The sequence below is a fragment of the Rhincodon typus genome, chromosome 3 (assembly GCF_021869965.1).
Source record: "Rhincodon typus isolate 14 chromosome 3, sRhiTyp1.1, whole genome shotgun sequence".
Lineage (NCBI taxonomy): Eukaryota > Metazoa > Chordata > Chondrichthyes > Orectolobiformes > Rhincodontidae > Rhincodon > Rhincodon typus.
The window spans coordinates 24,087,267-24,107,209 of NC_063334.1; the positions used below are offsets into that span (position 1 = coordinate 24,087,267).

The 19,943-nt window shown below is 41.6% G+C and overlaps 1 protein-coding gene across 3 annotated transcripts in view; it reads left to right on the forward strand.

The window, feature by feature from the left end:
- The window catches only part of LOC125482842 (RNA exonuclease 1 homolog), a 61,840-nt gene that overhangs the window by 16,846 nt on the left and 25,051 nt on the right, over nucleotides 1–19,943 (forward strand). For all 3 annotated transcript variants that reach the window (XM_048595380.1, XM_048595382.1, XM_048595383.1), the window contains exons 8-12: nucleotides 3,497–3,620; nucleotides 4,027–4,077; nucleotides 7,611–7,751; nucleotides 14,711–14,824; nucleotides 18,494–18,567. In XM_048595380.1, coding sequence (XP_048451337.1) covers nucleotides 3,497–3,620; nucleotides 4,027–4,077; nucleotides 7,611–7,751; nucleotides 14,711–14,824; nucleotides 18,494–18,567 — 504 coding nt within the window. The remainder of the gene's footprint in view (nucleotides 1–3,496; nucleotides 3,621–4,026; nucleotides 4,078–7,610; nucleotides 7,752–14,710; nucleotides 14,825–18,493; nucleotides 18,568–19,943) is intronic.

Sequence of the window (19,943 nt, forward strand, 5' to 3'; positions counted from 1 at the left end):
AGGGTTGTCTCTACTCCCCTTCTTGAACAAGGGGACAACATTTGCTATCCTCCAGTCTTCTGGCACTATTCCTGTAGATAATGATGACATAAAGATCAAAGCCAAAGGCTGTGCAATCTCCTCCCTAGCTTCCCAGAGAATCCTAGGATAAATCCCATCCGGCCCAGGGGACTTATCTATTTTCACACTTTCCAGAATTGCTAACACCTCCTCCTTATGAACCTCAATCCCGTCTAGTCTAATAGCCTGTATCTCGGTGTTCTCCTCAACATTATTTTTTTTTTTTCCTGTGTGAATACTGATTGAAAAATATTCATTTAACGCCTCTCCTATCTCTTCGGACTCCGCACAACTTCCCCCTACTGTCCTTGACTGGCCCTAATCTTACTCTAGTCATTCTTTTATTCCTGACATACATATAGAATGCTTTAGGGTTTTCCGTGATCCTACCTGCTAAAGACTTCTCATGTCCCCTCCTGGCTCTTCTTAGCTCTCTCTTTAGGTCCTTCCTGGCTAACTTGTAACTCTCAAGCACCCTAACTGAGCCTTCAAGCCTCATCTCTACATAAGCCACCTCCTTCCTCTTGACAAGAGATTCAACTTCTTTAGTAAATCACGGTTCCCTCGCTCGACCACTTCCTCCCTGCCTGACAGGTACATACTTCTCAAGGACACGCAGAAGCTGTTCCTTGAACAAGCTCCACATTTCAATTGTGCCCAGCCCCTGCAGTTTCCTTCTCCATCCTATGCATCCTGAATCTTGCCTAATCGCCTCATAATTGCCTTTCCCCCAGCTATAACTCTTGCCCTGCGGTATATACCTATCCCTTTCCATCGCTAAAGTAAACGTAACCGAATTGTGGTCACTATCACCAAAGTGCTCACCTACCTCCAAATCTAACACCTGGCCTGGTTCATTACCCAGTACCAAATCCAATGTGGCCTCGCCTCTTGTTGGCCTATCTACATACTGTGTCAGGAAACCCTCCTGCACACATTGGACAAAAACTGACCCATCTAAAGTACTCGAACTATAGTGTTTCCAGTCAATATTTGGAAAGTTAAAGTCCCCCATAACAACTACTTTGTTACTTTCACTCCTATCCAGAATCATCTTTGCAATCCTTTCCTCTACATCTCTGGAACTTTTCGGAGGCCTATAGAAAACTCCCAACAGGGTGACCTCTCCTTTCCTGTTTCTAACCTCAGCCCACACTACCTCAGTAGACGAGTCCTCATCAAACGTCCTTTCTGCCACCGTAATACTGTCCTTGACTAACAATGCCACACCTCCCCCTCTTTTACCACCTTCCCTGATCTTACTGAAACATCTAAACCCCGGAACCTGCAACAACCATTCCTGTCCCTGCTCTAGCCATGTCTCCGAAATGGCCACAACATCGAAGTCCCAGGTACCAACCCATGCTGCAAGTTCACCCACCTTATTCCGGATGCTCCTGGCGTTGAAGTAGACACACTTCAAACCATCTTCCTGCCTGCCGGTACACTCCTGCAACCTTGAAACCTTATTCATGACCTCATTACTCTTAAGCTCCTGTACACTGGAGCTACAATTCAGGTTCCCATCCCCCTGCTGAATTAGTTTAAACCCTCCCGAAGAGCATTAGCAAATTTCCCACCCAGGATATTGGTACCCCTCTGGTTCAGGTGTAGACCATCCCGTTTGTAGAGGTCCCATCTACCCCAGAATGAGCCCCAACTAGTCTGGTAAGTAAATTTACTTGCATTCCCTTAAGCTCAAAGTAACACAGCAGTTGGTAGTAAGGCCAATAAAATATGGAAAACTTACATAAGTACGTAATGGATTTTAAGTAATTGTTACTTTTAAAAATGGCATCATAAGTGACGTGTCACTGGGTCAAAATTGTGGAGCGCTCTGCCAAATGGCACTGTGGGTCTACCTAAACCAAATGGACTGCAGGGATTAAGGAAGGCAGTTCATCAATAACTTCACTTGGGCAACTAGCAACGGTTATAAACTCTGGCTCAGCCAGCAACGTGCACATCCCATGAATTTGAAGCTGCAGTCTGTAGGAGCTCCGAGATCCTGGCCAAACACCCTGCACTTGGTGTTTGAACTTAAAGTATCTTAGTTCAGTTCTGTTTTGAGGTGGAGTGTGAATTATGCAAATAGAAAGGGGAATGTTTGCTAAATCCCTTGTACTGGGAGGCACTGACCCCTCTTATGATAGAATCTTTTGATTTGGTCAGTGTTCAAGGACAGCTTCACTTACTGCCCATAGGTAGGGGGACCCAGAGAGTAGAGCTTAGTGTTTGTAATTGACCAACAGGCCTGAAGTTCTTTCAGCTTCTGAGAGGGCTGCAGAGTGGGTAAGCTAAGTGACCAAGGCACATGGAACAGAAACCATTTAAGGAGTGTGATGGTAGTAGGTGACATATATTAAAGAGGATTAACATTATCCTCTATTGCAAAGAAAGTATCCGGACTGCTGTCTGCATCTGCCTTGATTCAGAGTATCCACTTAAGACGGAAGATGAGCAACAACAGTGAGTGGGAAGAAACTAATTACTGGGGTCCTCTGTAGATACCAATAACATTGATCCTGTGGAAGAGATTCTACATCGTTAGAATTCTAGGTGGCAAATTGAAAAGCAGACCTCATTAGGTCACAATTTCTGGATTATTGTGTGAGCCACATGCAAGAAAAATGATGAGGTAAACACATGCTTGACTCAAAAACTGGTGTGGGAGAAGTGGTTTCTGGTTCATAGCAGTGGAACTAGTACTGGGGACAGTGAGACCTATAACCATTTGGAATGGTCCCTACCTGAACTGTGATGTGGTTGTTGTTTCAAGCCAGATAACTAGAGAGGTGGAAAATTATTTTTGACCAGTGGTAGCAAAATCCAATTTGGGAACATGTGGCAAACCAAATGAGACCAGACAAAAGAGCAAGGTATTAATGAGAAATGATAAACTCTCTGTGACAGGAGAGGATAGAGTACAAATCAAAATCGGTCAATGTGACTAGAGAATACAAAAGCAATAAAAGGATGAAACCCAAGGTAGAAATAACTTGTGGACGTGATGTACAGGCCCTCTAATCATCTCATGCCCTGTGGAATTCCTCAGTTGAACCTATATTCACCATCATTCTAAACTCTTAAAAAGTTGCTGTGTGAAGGTTTTTTAGCATCGCGTTTGCTGCTTTTCAAATTACTGTAAATCTCTGCCCCTTGATTCTTTATGCTAGCTGTAAAAGATAATGATGAAATTGTTACTATATTGTCAGCACCTGACATCATGTAATTTCTATAAGAACTTTATGAACACTTTTTTTTCCCCTTTATCCTCAGACCTAGAAAACTGAGGATAATTATGATCTTATTGCTGTTTATTCAGTTGATGACTGAGGTACAGTAAACCTGGGATCTCGCCAATCCCAACATTTTGGCTGCTGGTTGTTTTGGAAAGGAGTCAGTATTTCTTTTTCCCCCCTCCCCCTCGTTCTAGGCTTTGTCTGAAGAAAAGGTTATTTTTGAACGTAGCACAAGCAAGTTCATGTATTTGAATGTAGCTGTGCAGGCACTGAAGATCCTGAGGAATCCGACAAATCGAGCACCAGTGACTTCAGATGGTATGTTTTCATGCTATTCTATCCCCATGCAAAGTGGCAATGGACATAATTGAAAAATGTCACACGTATAACTTGACCAATGTTAAGAGCAATGCACACTTGAAGAGCAATGGGTAACTGATTTTTTTTTGTTAGGATTTCTGATACTTTATCAATGATCTGGTTACTGCATTGTACACACACTCCTTGAATCATCTGATATGAATATGTAAAGAATGTTTGTTTGATCTTGAGTTCAGTTTGAAAGCTAACTTTCAGCAATTTGAATCCCACAATATGTATTATCACAATCCGTCAAATTTTCTTAAACTGATCTGTTGGATTGAAGATAAATCACTACTTAATTTATTGGGCCAGTGTGAAATAGCAACTAACCTTGGAAAACTGTGTTTAATTTCTTTTCAAGCTCACCAGTCCTCTAAAAAGAAGAGACTTTCATCAGGAACAATTCTAGAAGGTGAGTTAATCAAGGGTTCTTAACACTATATTTTATCTTGGGAGTGAGATCAGGCTTATTCTTTATCATTTTTTAAAGGAAAGTCCTTTTTGTTTAGTGTTAGTCCTACTCTCATGATCTGGTGTGAAGCACTTTTGGACTTCAGCTAGAACATTGTGTATGGTTCAGGGTGCCACGTTATAGAAAATGCATTGCAGAGAGTGCAGAAGCAGTTTGCAAGTATTACTCCAAGGATGAGGGACTTCACTTATTACGATCATAGATTGAAGTATAGATTGTTCTCCTTGGAAAGAAGGCTAAAAATGAAATCTGATTTAAGATTTACAAAATCATGAAGGTCTGGAAGAGTAGATAGAAGCAAAAGAGCATAGACTTTCTGAACTGCAAAAGAAGCAAGGGGAAAGTGAGGAAAGACTTTCACTTGGTGAGTAATTAGGGTACGGAACACATTGCCAGGAACTGCGGTGGAGGCAGGTTTAATTCAGGTATTCAAGAGGGCATTAGATGATTATTTTGGTAAAAATAATATGCAGGGGCACGGGTATATGTAAGGGGGGAAAAAGCAGGAGATTGACGCTAGTTAACAAACTGTTGCAAGGATAATGGACTTCTGTGATTCTGGTTTTATGCCCAAGTGACAAGGAGCGAATTAGCTCTCCTCGTTCCAACCTCCCAGGTTGGCTGCAACAAAAGATTTATTCCACTTTTGCACGCAGCTATATCTTTCCCCAATTAAAATGAAACAGTGAGACATTGCAAAGAGTGAAAGAGCATATATTTATCTGCTAACCCAAGGGAAAAAAATAAAATTCAACAACAAGCTTTCACATGCAGTTAGGAATTTGTGTCTGATACAAAGGATGAAGTAATGAACATACAGTTTAAAGTCCTTAAGGTGACCTGTTTTGTCTCATTTTGTCAACGGGGTGTGTCACTGGCTAGGTCAGTAATTATTGTCCATCTAAAATTTCCCTGGAAAAAGTGATGAGCTGCAGCCTTTAATGTCTGCAGTCCTTGATGTTGGGGCACCCACAGTACTATCAGAAAGGCAAAGTCAGGATTTTGACTCGGTGACTGTAAAGAAACAGTAAGCCCTGGTTAAGTACTGTTGTGTATCTTGTAAGTGGTACATGCTGCTGCCATCTAATAACTGGTGCTATGAAGTAGGCTGCATAATGCTGGGTGGTGTGAATTTCCTAGCAAGTTGTTAGAACTGAACTCGATCACAATTGTTACTGTGCAGGAGGCCATTCAGCCCATCATGCCTGCACCAGTTCCATTACCTGTTGGAAAAGATTAAACAGGTTGAGGCTAATTTGCAAGAACAGGAGTCTAAGGGGTTAACCTGATTGATCTTTTGAAAAATTTATATGAAGGCTGTCTGGATTGACATAAATGAGCGATCAGAACTAGAAGCAATAAAGGACTAGTAAACTGAATAAGCAATTTGGGTGCCCAGAATAAGGGCCTCACTATCTCCTGGATTGATTGTGAATTATATAGATGCATTTTAAGAGGAAGCTAGCTAAATGCATGAGGGTGAGATGGAGAGGAGGAAGAGGCTTCTGTGGAACATAACTATCAGCATGGACTATCTGAACTGAATTGTTATCTTTACTAATATGTAAAGATGTCAAACAATATTATGATTTGGCCAAGTTTCCAGATTTGAGGACTGCATTAGCACACAGTTCAATTGTGGACCAATGATCTTTCTGGAGACCAAGAAACACTTTCACTTGTAGTGAACTGTGTATACCACAGATGAGAAATGTTAATTCTGTTCTAACCAAGTTTAATGAAAAGTTATAGGAGGCATCGCCTGTAGTAAATCTGTGCCCAGGGATATTTTTCCAAGTCCTGTTCTCAATAGCAGTTGGAGTGTTCCTGAGATGACTGTCATCTAGTTGATTCTGGCTGCACTGTTTATGTCCATTCCTATTGCTGTTTCTGCCCGTTGATATTATATTATAGTTGATTTCAAATGTCACTTTAAACATTTTTTCCTGTCACTAACAAGTTATAGGATGCTTTAATTTTTAATGTCTGTATCTGCAGTCTCCATTATTTAACAGTGCTGTGCTGTGCATTTGGGTTTTCAGTGTTGTGAACATTTTTTTTTTAATGGTCCTTGCTCAGCATTGACTTTAATATTTCTGGATGTTTTGCCAGGCACTTGAGCATTAAACTGGTCAAGACTCAGATGCGTTTTGGCAAGGCATCTGTTTTTATTCCATTAGATTGCAGGAGATTCAGCTTGCTGAACTGATTTGGAATGGAATGTCACCCTTGTGTGGCATTAATTGGCAATTTTGCTGAACAGTCACAGCATGATGCCTGTCATGTGGGCCAAATGCTTAAGGGCTGGGGTATCATTCTTGGCCAGAATAAAGGCACGTTCTGTTTTTTGAGTGATGTAGAACAGCTGTACGGCCTAGGGTCTGCAGATCCTCAGAGGTATGTAGAGGCTTTCCTGGGGTCTGTAATTGTTTTAGGCAGCGGTAGAGTGTTATGACCTGATGTGCATCATACAATGAGGTAGCTGCTTCAACCAGAAGGGGAATATGTATGTGAAGGAACAGAGTAGCAAGCAAGTAAATACCTATTTTATAAAATGTATTTTTAAAAAAAGCTATATCAACATGGGGGGCAATGGCCTGGGGTATTATTGCTGGACTGTTAATCCAGAGACCCAGATAATGTTCTGGGCACCCAGGTTCAAATCCTGCCATGGCAGATGGTGGAATTTGAATTCAATAAGTATCTGGAATTAAGAATCTAACACTGACTATGAATCCATTGTCAATTGCCAGGAAAAACCCATCTGGTTCACTAATGTCCTTTTAGGGAAGGGAAGGAAAGTGCCATCCTTACCTGGTTTGGTCCACATGTAATTCCTGACCCACAGAAATGTAGTTGACTCTTAACTGCCTATAGGCAATTAGGGATGGGCAATAAATGCTGCCTGGTCAGCGAAGCCCTTATCCTGTGAATGAGTAAAATAATTTGCAGATTTTTTGTGCATTGGGAATGTCCACAAATGTCTGGGGTTTGGGGTGGGGACATTCTTCAGTAAATCAAATGAACTACTGATTTTTAAAAAAAATATACTTTACCTTCCTGTACATCCAGGTCAGAAATAGAACAACTAGATACAGTAGAGTCCCCATAGGACCATAAGGCTGCTCTCATTAGAGAAATGTGACTGGTGGTAGTTTAAACTGAGGGTCACCACTCCTTGGGTGAGGTTGAGAAGGTCTGACCTTCGTGATACTTCCCATGCTGGCTGAAGTTGAACCCATCACTCTGCATCTCAAACTGGCCATCCAGCCAACTGAACTAACTGCTCCCTCCTCCCTTCACCCCACAATTACCTGGGTGTTCTTGATTATGGAGACTCTGCTTTCCAGCATGAAAAGAAAAATCTGTTGCTGTAAATCAATATCTTGTATTCCAATACCATGGCAGATGAAAATGTTCCTCTCTTTGCACCAAACATCTGATTTTGAGTATAATATTTTTAAACTCTACAGGTGCTGCACTTTATAGTGTTCTCAAGAGCTATGTCTTAACTGAAGGACAGTTGAAGGAAAATGGATATCCTCAACGTGACCCTGAAAACCCAGGAATTGCTCTACTCTTCAATGGCGAAGCAAATAAATATATTGCTGACTGTGAGTGTGAAGTGGTTCTATTTTATTATGTCTGAAAAATATCATTAATACTACAGCAAAATCTGCATAATGGCATACTTACTGTAACTGAGTTTTAAATACACATTTGTTTAATGTGTGTGTTCATTCAAAAAGCTCATGTAGCACACTTTAAAAATAGCTCATTAGAACTTTATCCATAAAATAAGTATCCACAGCGGCAGATGAGAAAATAAAGCTTTCTCTCAGTCTGCATTTTCAACACCCTTTTGTCTCTTTGCTGTTGTCTCACTTGATCCTGAAGCCCTTGCCATTGGTTGGTGTTATTCTCTCGATAAATAATGCTGAATTATGATCAACTATTTAAGTGTATTTGTCCATGACCATCCTTTATAAACACCAAAGATTTCGCCTAGTTCTTGATTGTTGGCTTCTTGTACTTTTTGCCCTACCATTTAATGACTGTCTTCAATTGTTTGTCATTCTGAGATGTCCTCAGCTTCTTCATCACCTAAGTCACCTGAAATTTAATTCCTTTAAGCAAGGTTTTGGCTGTCCCTCCTCCTATCTCAGCCCTCCTATATTTGATCCAATTGTATCCCCTAAGCATGTTTTTGGAGCGCCTGATGTCAAGCTGCCAGCCGTTGTGCATTTTTCTTTGTTTTTTGATTTAAGCCTGTTCAATGTTTTTAATGGTACCAAATAATTCTTTACTGGAGCTTGGTTTGTAAATAGCCTTAGTTGTAATTAAGCTAGTTGGCCAGTAGATGCTGCTATAAGTAAATAAACTAATTCGTGAACCTTTGCACATGTTAGTGTCACTTCAAGATGAATCTAATATTGAATTGTTATGTTGAGCCAGGCCTCTTTTTTTTTTTAAATTAGTTCATTGTATTTCAAGTGTAAAATTTTCAATTCTTTCAATGTTTAAAATGGCAATTCTTTTTATAATTTCATTGTTGAATACTTGGAGTAGAGATTCTGCTCAGTTGTGCTGATTTCTTTCTTCCCCCACAATACAATCGGCTACACACTAAACCAATACAAGGTCAAGGAATTTCAAAATTGACATTTCTATCCAAAAGAATAAGCTTTCCATTTTTTTCTTAGTTTTGAAAGATTTGCCTGAAATCTGGTCATGCTCCCAGAGAAATTAATCATAGTGACAACTTTCAATTTAATTACACTGATTTGCAACCCCTCAAGAATAACTTGTAAAATATGATTTAAGGGTTAAGGGAATTAGCTGTCACATTTCAATGAGATTTTTGAATCTGCTGAGAAGTTGTGCACCAATTAAATAAGCAAGTAGTGTTAAAATATGTGACGGTTTCAAGTATGTATTCAAGTTGTTTTTCGTTCATTCATGGATCGTGGGTGTTGCTGGCTGGCCATTTTATCGCCATCCCTAGTTGCCCTGAGAAAGTGGTAGTGAGCTGAGACCTTTAAACTGCTGCAGTCCACGTACTGCAGGTAGGTCCACAATGTCCATAAGGAAGGAATTCCAGGATTATGACGCAGGAATGGTGAAGTGATTCATGTCAAAGACAGGATTGTGAGTGGTTTAGAGTGGATCTTGCAGGTGGTGGCATTCCTATGTACCTGCTACCCTTCACCTTCTAGGTGAAATTGGTCATGGGTTTGGAAGGTGCTATCTGAGGATTTTTGCTGAAATTCTGCAGTGTTGTAGATTGTACACACTTCAATTATTGAGTGTTGGTGGTGGAGGGAGTGGATGCTTGTAGATGAGATGCCAATCAAGTGGGCTGTTTTGTCCTGAATGGTGTCAAGCTGCTTGTGTGTTGTTGGAGCTCCACCCATCCAGGCAAGTGGAGAGTATTCCATCACATTTGTGACTTGTGCCTTGTAGATGGTGGACAGTCTTGGGGGACTCAGAAGTTGAGTTGCTTGCAGCAGAATAGAACAGGTTTTGGGATTTGGGAGGTAAGTTACTGACCATAATATTCCTAGCCTCTGACCTGCTCTTGCAGCTACTGTGTTTGTTTGTTTGTTTGTTTGTTTGTTAGTTAGCTAGTTATCCAGTTGAGTTTCTGGTCAATGGTAAACCCCCCAGGATGTTGATAATGGGAGATTCAGTAATGATAACACCATTAAATATCAAAGGGTTGCAGTTGGACTGTCTGTCTCTTATTGGCGATGGCCATTGCCTGGTGCATTTGTGTAGTGTGAATGTTACTTATCACTTGTCAGCTCAAGCTTGGATGTTATCTAGATCTTATCACATTTGAATATGGACTGTTTCAGTTTGAGTTATCATGAATGGTGCTAAATATCCCCACATCTAACCTAATGATGGAGAGAAGCCTGAAAATGGTTGGGCCTAGGACACTACCCTGAGGAACTCCTGTAGAGATGTCCTGGGCCTGAGATGACGAAGCTCCAACCACCGCAACCATCTTTGTCTGTGCAGATTGTCTCTAACCATTTGAGAGATGGCTCCCTGCTACTCATTGATTCTAGTTTTGCTTGGGCTTCTTGATGCCACATTTCTATCTAGCCTTGATGTCAAGAGCTGTCACTTTCTTATCTCACCTCACCTCTGGAATTCATGTTTTTTTTTTAAATCCATGTTTGAACCAAAACAGTAATGAGGGCAGGAACTGCGTATCCCTGGCAGAACCCAGACTGGGCATCAGTGAGCAGGTTATTGCTGTACAGTTGGTGCTTGACAGCAATGTTGGTGACACTTTTTGTCACTTTACTGATAATCAGGAGTATACTGATGGGGTGGTAATTGGCTGGGTTGGATTGTTCTGCTTTTTGTGTACATGACGTAATTTGGGTTATTTTTCACACTCCGATGCCAGTGTTGTAACTGAAAGGAACAGCTTGGCTAGAAGAGCAGCAAGTTCTGGCGCACAAGTCTTCAGTACTGTTGCTAGAATATTGTCAGGGCCCATAGCCTTGGCAGTATCCATTGCCTCCGATTTGGTTTTTTTAACATCATGTGGAGTGAATTGATTTGGCTGAATGGACTCTGTGACGCTGGAGCCTACAGGAGGTCCACATGGTGGATTTACATTGATTTTAAAATCATCATTGCATCTGAGCTAATTTCCAGATATACTAATCAAAATGCATCGTGTAGACAAGTGGTAGTGTGAGAGCATTTTTGTTTTAAAAATCACTGGCCACAATGTGCACTTAACTGCAGCTGCAGTCTGTTTTCTGGCATTTTTGGCCTTTGTTAATATAGTCGTTTCCAAGAATATCTCGTCAAACATGGTGTGTGAAAAATAATGGTTGGAAGTGCTATTATGTTGTTGCCTTTGCGAGGACCTGTTCAATCTTAACAAGAAAATTTCCAGAGATATCAAGGTGTAGAGCTGGATGAACACAGCAGGCCAAGCAGGAAGGCTGACGTTTCGGGCCTAGACCCTTCTTCAGGGCCTAGACCCTGCTGTGTTCATCCAGCTCTACACCTTGTTATCTCTGATTATCCAGTATGTGCAGTTCCTACTATCTCTAAGAAAATTTCCAAGTTTATTTATCAAATCTACAATTATCAACGATCCTTCAGTAAGGTTAGTATTTGTGATGTATGGTCTTTTCCTGCCTTTCTCCTGATTTTTTTTTTTAAGTCGTCACCAGTTCATTTTTTTTTCATTCCTTCTTAAACATCTACCACAATAACCAGGATAGATTAGGTTGTTTTTTGAATTCTATCAGTTCATGTCGTTGTTAGTGAAACAACGGCAAGAGTCTCAGTCCCTGTGCTGTAGATTCAGCAGATATATACAGGGTGGATGTCTTTGTTACCTGAGATGTGACGGATTGGGATGACACAGCTTGGTTGCAACAATAGAACAGCAAATGGAGCTTTGGAAATGGGTGCAATCGTTCTCTAAACCAGGAGATATGAGGACGGTGAAGGACTGTAGTAAGCTCCAGATCACCACCTTGCCATGCCTTCATGGGTAGGGTAGGGGCATGAGCATCAACATTTCATAGTGGACTTTTAATTTCAGATTTGCGCTACAAAGAATAATAGCTGGGAGGAATAATGTAACATTAATATAAGTGGTTCAAACATTGACTTTTTCAATGGATATCCTGACTAAACCTTTTGATGCAATCTCTCTGGTCTCCCTTTATTAATATAAATCCTTGGTCAGATTTGCATTTAAGTCCTGTTCTTGCATTTGGTTAATATTGGAGTTTTCAGTTAGATTTTATACAAATAGATTTCTGGCCCTGATCATCATTGTCTGTTAGCATGTCAGAAATACCAATGGTGAACAAAATAATAGCACAGTTGAACTGAAGAAAGTGAAGAAATTCTAGGATGCTAAAACAGAATTACTATCCTGAAAGGACTTGCTGTCAATCAGTGCCGGAAAAGTGAAAACAAAACTGAGCGTATCTAGCATAAGGTAATTTTATAAAAACCGAAAGAACTGCGGATGCTATGAATCGGGAGCAGAAACAGAAGTTGCTGGAAACTCGGCAGGTCTGGCAGCACCTGTGAATGTTTCTGGTCCGGTGACCCTTCCTCAAACTTCTGAAGAAGGGTCACCAGACCCGAAACGTTAACTGATTTTTTTTCCTTCAAGTTGTTTTTGGATGTACAGATGTTGACCATTTTTCTGTATTCAAATTCTTATTAACAAGTAATCCATGGGTGAATTTTTAAGTAGACTGGAGTTTTAAGATTAACATAAACAAAAACAAATTGCTGGAAAATCGCAGCAGGTGTGATGGTACCTGTGGAGAGAAATCAGTTGATGTTTTGGGGCTGGTGACCCTTCCTTGGAACTGATAGTTAAGAAAATGTTTTCTCTTATGCAGAAGATAAGGTGTGGAAAAGGATAAGGAATAAATGATAGGTGGAGACAGAGCCCAAGGGAAGAGAAGAACAGTTGGACAGACAAGGGAGCGGATAACAATCTGGCTAATAGGATGAATAGCTATTAATGGGGACTTGGTGGCTAACAATGAGCTGTCTGTAACAGCAGATTGTGATAACAAGGCCTGGTGTGTGTGGGGGTTGCGGCAAGTACATGGGCAAGCTGAAGCCCTAAAGTTATTGAACTCAATTTTGAGTCTAGAAGGCTGCCGTGTCCCTAAGTGGAAAATGAGGTGGTGTTCTTCCACCTTGGTACTGAGCTTTGCTGGAACACTGGCCAATGTTGGCTAAGGAACAGGTGTGTTGAAGTGGCAGGCAACTGGAAGCTCGGTTTCTTTTTGTGAGTAGAACGTAGATGTTCAGGGTAGCTGTCACCCAGTCTGTGCTTCATTTCCTCAACGTAGAGGAGACCACAGTGAGCAGGGAATGCAGTAGACTAGATTGAGTGAAGTACCAGTAAAGCACTGCTTCACCTGGAACTTATATTTGGGGCCCTTGGATAGTGAGGAAAGTAAATAGACAGGTGTTACCGCTTTGGTTGCAGGGGAATGTGCCATGGGGCTGTGGGAGGTGCCTGTTGGGAGTGAAGGAAAGGTGGACCATGGTGTCCTGGAGGAAATAGTCTCCACAGAAAGCAGACAAGGGAGGGGAAGGGAAATGTCTGGTGGTGGCATCTCACTGGAGGTGGTGGAAATGGTGGTTAATGATTTTCTGCATGTGGATGCTGGTGGGATGGTAAGTAAGGACAAGGGGAACCCCATCACTGTTGCGGCAGGGAAGAGAGGAGTTGAGGGCAGAAGTGTGGGAGATGGGTCGGACCCAGTTGAGGGCCCTGTCAACAACAGTGCTGGGGAATCCTCAGTTGAGGAAGAAGGTGGACATTTTGGAGGCTCCGTTATCAAAGCTGGCATTCTTGGAACAGATGCGATGGAGACGGAGGAACTGGGAGAATTGAATAGTCCTTACATGAAGCAGGGTGTGAGAATGTATAGTCAGGGTAACTGTGGGAGTCGGTGGGTTTATAGTGGATATTGGTGGCCAGTCTATGATCAGAAATGGAAACACCTGTCTAGGAAGGGAGGAGTCAGATTGTGAAAGTGAGGGCAGGGTGGATATTGGAGGGAAAATCAAACTTTCCAGTTCTGGATGAGAGGGAGGCAGCACTGATATCATAGATACGTTGGAGAATGAGTTGTGGTTGGAGGCTGGAATAGAACTGGAACAAAGAATGTTCTACGTACCCCACAAAGACAGGCATAACTGGAATCCATGTGGGTACCCATGGCCCACCCCCTCTGATGTGAAGGAAGTGAGAGGAGTTAAGAGAAGTTGTTCAGGGTGAGGACAAGCTCAGCCAGGCGGAGGAGGGCGGTGGTGAATGGAGACAATTCAGGCCTTTCCTCCAGGAAGAAGCGGAGCCATGAGACTGTCCTAGTGTGGGATGGATGTATAAGGAGATTGCATGTCCATGGTAAAGAGGAAGCAGCTGGACCCCATGAATTTGAAATTCTGAGACCGGAGTAAGGTGTCTGAGGAATGGTGGATGTATGTGGGCAGTGACTGGACCAGGGAGAAAAGACCCAGTTAAGGTCAGAAGAGATGAGTTCTATGGGGCAGAAATGATGTGTCTGCCTGGGCAGCCCTGCTTGTGGATTTTGAGAAGGAGGTAGAAGTGAGTTATGTGGGGTTGGGGAACTATCAGCTTGGAGGCAGTGGAGTGGAGAGATCATCAGATGAAATAAGGCTGGTGACTGTAGTTGCCTGATGTTCCATTGAGTTTAAAGGAGAGATGGGAGGTATGAGAGTTGGTGCTGAAGCTAATTTGTGTTCATCCCAGTTGAATCTTTGAGCTGACTAAGCAGCCATGAGTGCAGCAGCTTCTTTCCAACAAGGGCATTAGCAGGTAAACTATCACCATTTCACTATCCAAGTGACAAGATTGGCTTGCTGTGTACTGTATTTTTAGTCCATTTTTATTTTCTGGGATCGTCAAGATTTGGGTTGGTTTGTACTTCCACGACCATGAGTTTTTTTTTTTTTGTGACCTTTGGCATTATGTAAATGGTGTCTTCATCGGAACAGAAGATTCAGGTTGTAATCTTTCTCATTTCAGCATTGATCCAGGTTTGCTGTCGTTGTGGGAGACCATTCTCTGTAACACCTGATGGGAGTTATATCTCCAAGGAAGAATGTAGCCACCACTGGGGTAGGACAATAAAACGGCAAGGTGAATATTGTGTAGAAATTCAATACGTATATAAAATACACTAAAACAGTGTTGCTGTCAAGTGTGTCAATAGGAGAGGAAAACCCTCCTTTCCCCATTCACGATTATGGTATACCATGAACCATACACTCTTTAAATAAAATTTTGATCAAACCTTTCTGCCAAAACAATGAATTTGATCTTTATGAATGCTTAAATTGTCCAAAAACTTAAGGAGAGATGCTGGTTGAAAATGGTAGCGCACCCTTGACTTCCCTGCATTTGTCACGCCTTTAAATATACCAAAGGAAGTTGGGTCTGGGACTTGTCCTTTATAAGGAGACGAATAGAGATTGGTTGGTTGCTGCAATGGCACTCCACACTTTCACTCCTGAGACTCCTTTTGAACTATTCCTTAACTTCTGTATATAGTAAGCTAGGATTTAACTAATTTTTTCCCCAGCTTTAAAACTTAACTGAGTTATTTCCCTATGCATATCTGGTTTGACTTTATTGTGATTTCCTTCCCCATTTATTCTGGTCTTACCTTTAGCTTTCCAGTTAAGGGACGGCTGTTGGTTCCATTGTTCATTAAATCCAAAATGCCCCCATTGCCCTTGCTATGTCATTATCAACAATGATGTAAATTGTGCAGTACAGACTTTGTGATCAAGGCATGCTGGAGATGCCTCATTCCACCCAATAACTGAATTACACACTGTGCAAGGTATTTGATATATCATGTTTTTCACTACCTCTTATATAGAGAAACCAGCCTATATTTCTATCATACAAATATAAAACAAAATTGTGACTTTATTCTGAATTGCATTACCTTCCTAGCCAGAACTATTTGGTTAACTGTTGAAAATGACCATAAATACTGCACACAGTATTGAGTGGGTGATTAATGTGAAAGAGTTTCACATCAACTAAACAATAAAGTGGCTTCATAGACAATATTTACATAGAAGAATTTTGTACCATTGTACATTGGAAAATATTGCTGGTAGAAGATGATTTTTATGAATCACAATTTAAATTGTATTTCATTAGTAAGCTGGTTATCTTAGATACTGAACATAATTAGAATTGAGACTTGATACAACTGAATGCAAATTGCAAACATGAATTTGCAATCACAGGTGGTTGAATAGATTTTAAATATGTAGCTTATTCTTTTATAATTTTCTGTTCATGGAATGTGGACATCATGTCTAGAATTAGTGTTTATTCCTGTCCCTAATTGAGCTGGATAAGGTGGTACAGAGATGCTGCCTTGAACAGCTGCTACCCATAGTGTTGTTGAAGGAATTTGGTACAGGTCACAGGTTTGGAAGGTGCAGGGGAATGAGCCTCATTGAATAACAGCAGTGTATCTTGTAGATAGGGCAAACAGAGTGGATCGTGTGTTGATGAAGGGAGTGAGTGCTTAAAGGTAGTGGTTGGGGTACCAATCGCACTGCTTTGTTCTGAATTATCAAATGGCTTAAATGTGATTGGAGCTGCACCCATCCAGGCAAATGGAGCATATTTCATCATATGCTGGACTTCTGCCTTGTAGATGGTAGACATGCAATAGAGAGACTGGAGGGGAGTTGCTTGCATCAGAATTCCTTGTCTCTGACTTCTTAGCCATAAAACATGGCTAATTCAGTTCAGAGAGATGTTGAGGGTTGTGCACTTTTAGGACTTTCTCCACTTTAGGCGGAGATTGAGGAGGAGGCATTAAATACTGTTAAAGTGATATAGATCCTTTAGGCAAGGGAATCAGATTGGGAGTAGATTGATTCATGTTTTGCAATTTACATTTCAATCAGCCATGAATTTATTGAATGGTGAGCAGGCTTGATGGTCTAATTGGCCTATATCTGCTGAGGTCATATTTTTGTAGTGCAGGTACAAGGGCAGGCATACGGACCATACGTTCCAATGCCTTTGTGTAAAACAGCATGGATCTTTGGCTGCTCTTAACAAGGAAGATGCTAACAGTGTTTGCAAAACACAACACAATGTCTAATATTAGACATGATTACGCAATTGGACAATTCTGGAGGATTGAAAATTCTCACAATGTCACTTGTTTTATTTTCTTGAAGCAACATCTATTCATATAAATCCCAGAAGCAGAAATAAATCTTTTTCAGGCTGGCAAGATGTAACAACTTTGCCACAGTGATTTGTGCTGCAACCTGTACTGTTTACAATTTACATCAATTGAAGGGACAGAAGGTATGGTCACCAAACTTGCTGGTGACTCAAATGGGTCAAAGCAAGTTTATGTGAAGAAGGCATAAGATGACAAAAATAATTGGAAGTTAAGAGTGGGCAAAAATGTGTGGAAAATGTGCAATTGTCCATTTTGGCAGGAAGAATAAAAAAAATTTATATTGTGAAATGATTGCAGAAGGATACAAATGTTTGAGTGCAATAAGCATAACTAGGAAAACTAATGGAATGTTACTTATCCTGGATGGAAGTGAACTGAGGTCATGCATCAGTCATACAAGACTTTGGGACCCCATTTGGAGTATTATGCTCAAAACTAGTCACATTAGCTAAGGAAGCCTGTAAATATCTTGGAAGCAGCTCAGAAAAAAGTTTTTTCCAGGTTAATACCTGGAATGGAATGTCATCTTACGATAGGTTGGGCAGGCTCCTCCTTGAAGTTGAAAAGAGGTGTAAGGGGTAACTTGATTGGAAACAAGATCCTGGGGGATCTTGACAGGCTGGATGTGGAGTGAATGTTTCTTATGGGAGAATCTAGAACTCCATTTTTCTGTTTTTTAAAAATAATTTTCATATAGATTAGGAAAATACTTATTTTTGAGGATCATTAATCTCCAGTTCTCTACCTGAAAAGATAGGACAGGCAGTTATTAAAGTTTTGACGGGTGGATAGAGGTTTGTTAAAGTAGGGGTTAAAAGGTTCTCTGGGTAGGCAGTAATGTCAACCTTGAGGTTACAATCTGATCAGCCACTTTCCTCGTGCATGACAAAGCATGTTCAATGAGCTGAATAACCTACTACTTATGTTCATTTTGCACGGACCAGTTTGTTGCAAGAAAGAAAATGTCCAGGCGTTGTACCTTTCCTAAAACGAATTAAGAGGACAGGGCAAAAGTTCCCTGGACCAATCAGCATCCTTTTACACATGCAGTATGAATAGTCCTCCTTTTGACATTCTTGCATTTGTCTTGATGAGTGCAAGGCAGCAGAAAAGCTTTGACAACATTTCCCATTTTTGCGATACCCAATTCTGTACTACCAAGAATTTTGTTTTTGAAAGCTGACTAGTGTCTTTTTCGAACTTCCTTTAGTATTGTGGTAGTTGGCATCTCTGCTTTATTCTTGCTCTGATACATGACAGTTCACATTATTTCTGTGATCCCAACCTTCTTAACTAACTCTTTACCTCTGTATTCAAAGTTTGTTGACTACTAATTTTCTTCTCAATCTGCCATATGTTATCAATCTCTTTAATATGAACCAGCCTTATTGTCTTTAAGTTTGTCCTTGGTTTCTTCCTTTTATTTGCTATTGACTATCATTCTCCCATTATGATAGTTTTGTATGGAGTTAAATATTTTTGTAACACTGAACAAAACGTATATTCTGTTCTCCAATTGCTATTCCTAGGACACAAATCACAATGAGCAGTAAGCTACAATAAACTCTGTTCAATTCCAGTGTCTGGTGGATGGGATGCTCGCTACAGTTGCTGTGGAGGATCCTTAGGCTCTGTTGGATGCCAGCTTGCTAAGGTATTTTTTAAAAAAAACAAATGAATTGTCTGTTAGGTTTTTTTTTCTCCAGTTTTGGGTAGGAATTTTCTTTTCCATCTGAATTGTTTTAAAGTGTAAATGTTGATGATCCAAGACACCGGTACAGTTTTGAAGGTAGCTGAGAGAAATTTTCACATGATGGTAATAGCCAGCCATAACTTTTTATTAGAATCTCCCAAACCCTTCACTACAGCCTCTGTTAACAGCCTGCTTGAGTGGCATTTGGTTTTGGATGACTTGAAATTTCCTCCACCAGTGAAAGCATTGGCAAAGCCAAAGACATGATCTTCAGCATACACCTCAAACTCTATAGCCCAGGCCCGACCAGTCCCCCTCCAGTGACATCCTCATCCGCTTAGCCGACCTCGTCCTCACCCTCAACAACTTCTCTTTCAATTCCTCCCACTTCCTACAGACAAAGGGGGTGGCCATGGGTACCCACATGAGCCCAAGCTACGCCTGCCTCTTTGTAGGTTACGTGGAACAATCCCTCTTCCGTATCTACACCGGCCCTAAACCCCACCTCTTCCTCTGTTACATTGATGACTGCATCGGCGCCACCTCGTGCTCCCACGAGGAGCTCGAACAGTTCATCCACTTCACCAACACCTTCCACCCCAACCTTTAAGTTTACCTGGACCATCTCTAATACCTCTCTCCCCTTCCTGGACCCCTCTGTCTCCATATCGGGCAACCACCTAGAAACCGATATTCATTTCATGCCCACCGACTCCCACAGCTACCTAGAATACTCCTCCTCCCACCCACCTTCCTGCAAAAATGCTATCCCCCATTCCCAATTCCTTCGCCTCCGCCGCATCTGCTCCCAGGCTGAGGCATTCCACTCCCGTACGTCTCAGTTGTCCTCGTTTTTCAAGGACCGTAACTTTCCCCCCTTCAGTGGCCGAGAACGCCCTCAACCGTGTCTCCCACATCTCCCGCAACTCATCCCTCACACCCCGTCCACGCAATAAGAACCAAAAAAGAATCCCCCTCGTCCTCACGTACCACCCCACCAACCTCCGGATCCAACGCATCATCCTCCGACACTTCCGCCATCTGCAATCCGACCCCACCACCAAAGACATCATTCCCTCCCCACCCTTATCTGCTTTCCGGAGGGACCACTCTCTCCGTGACTCCTTTGTCCGCTCCACACTCCCCTCCAGTCCCACCACACCCGGCACTTTTCCCTGCAACCGCAGGAAGTGCTACACCTGCCCCCATACCTCCTCCCTCACCCCCATCCCAGGCCCCAAGAAGACTTTCCACATCAAGCAGATGTTCACCTGCACATCTGCCAATGTGGTATACTGCATCCGCTGTACCCGGTGTGGCTTCCTCGACATCGGGGA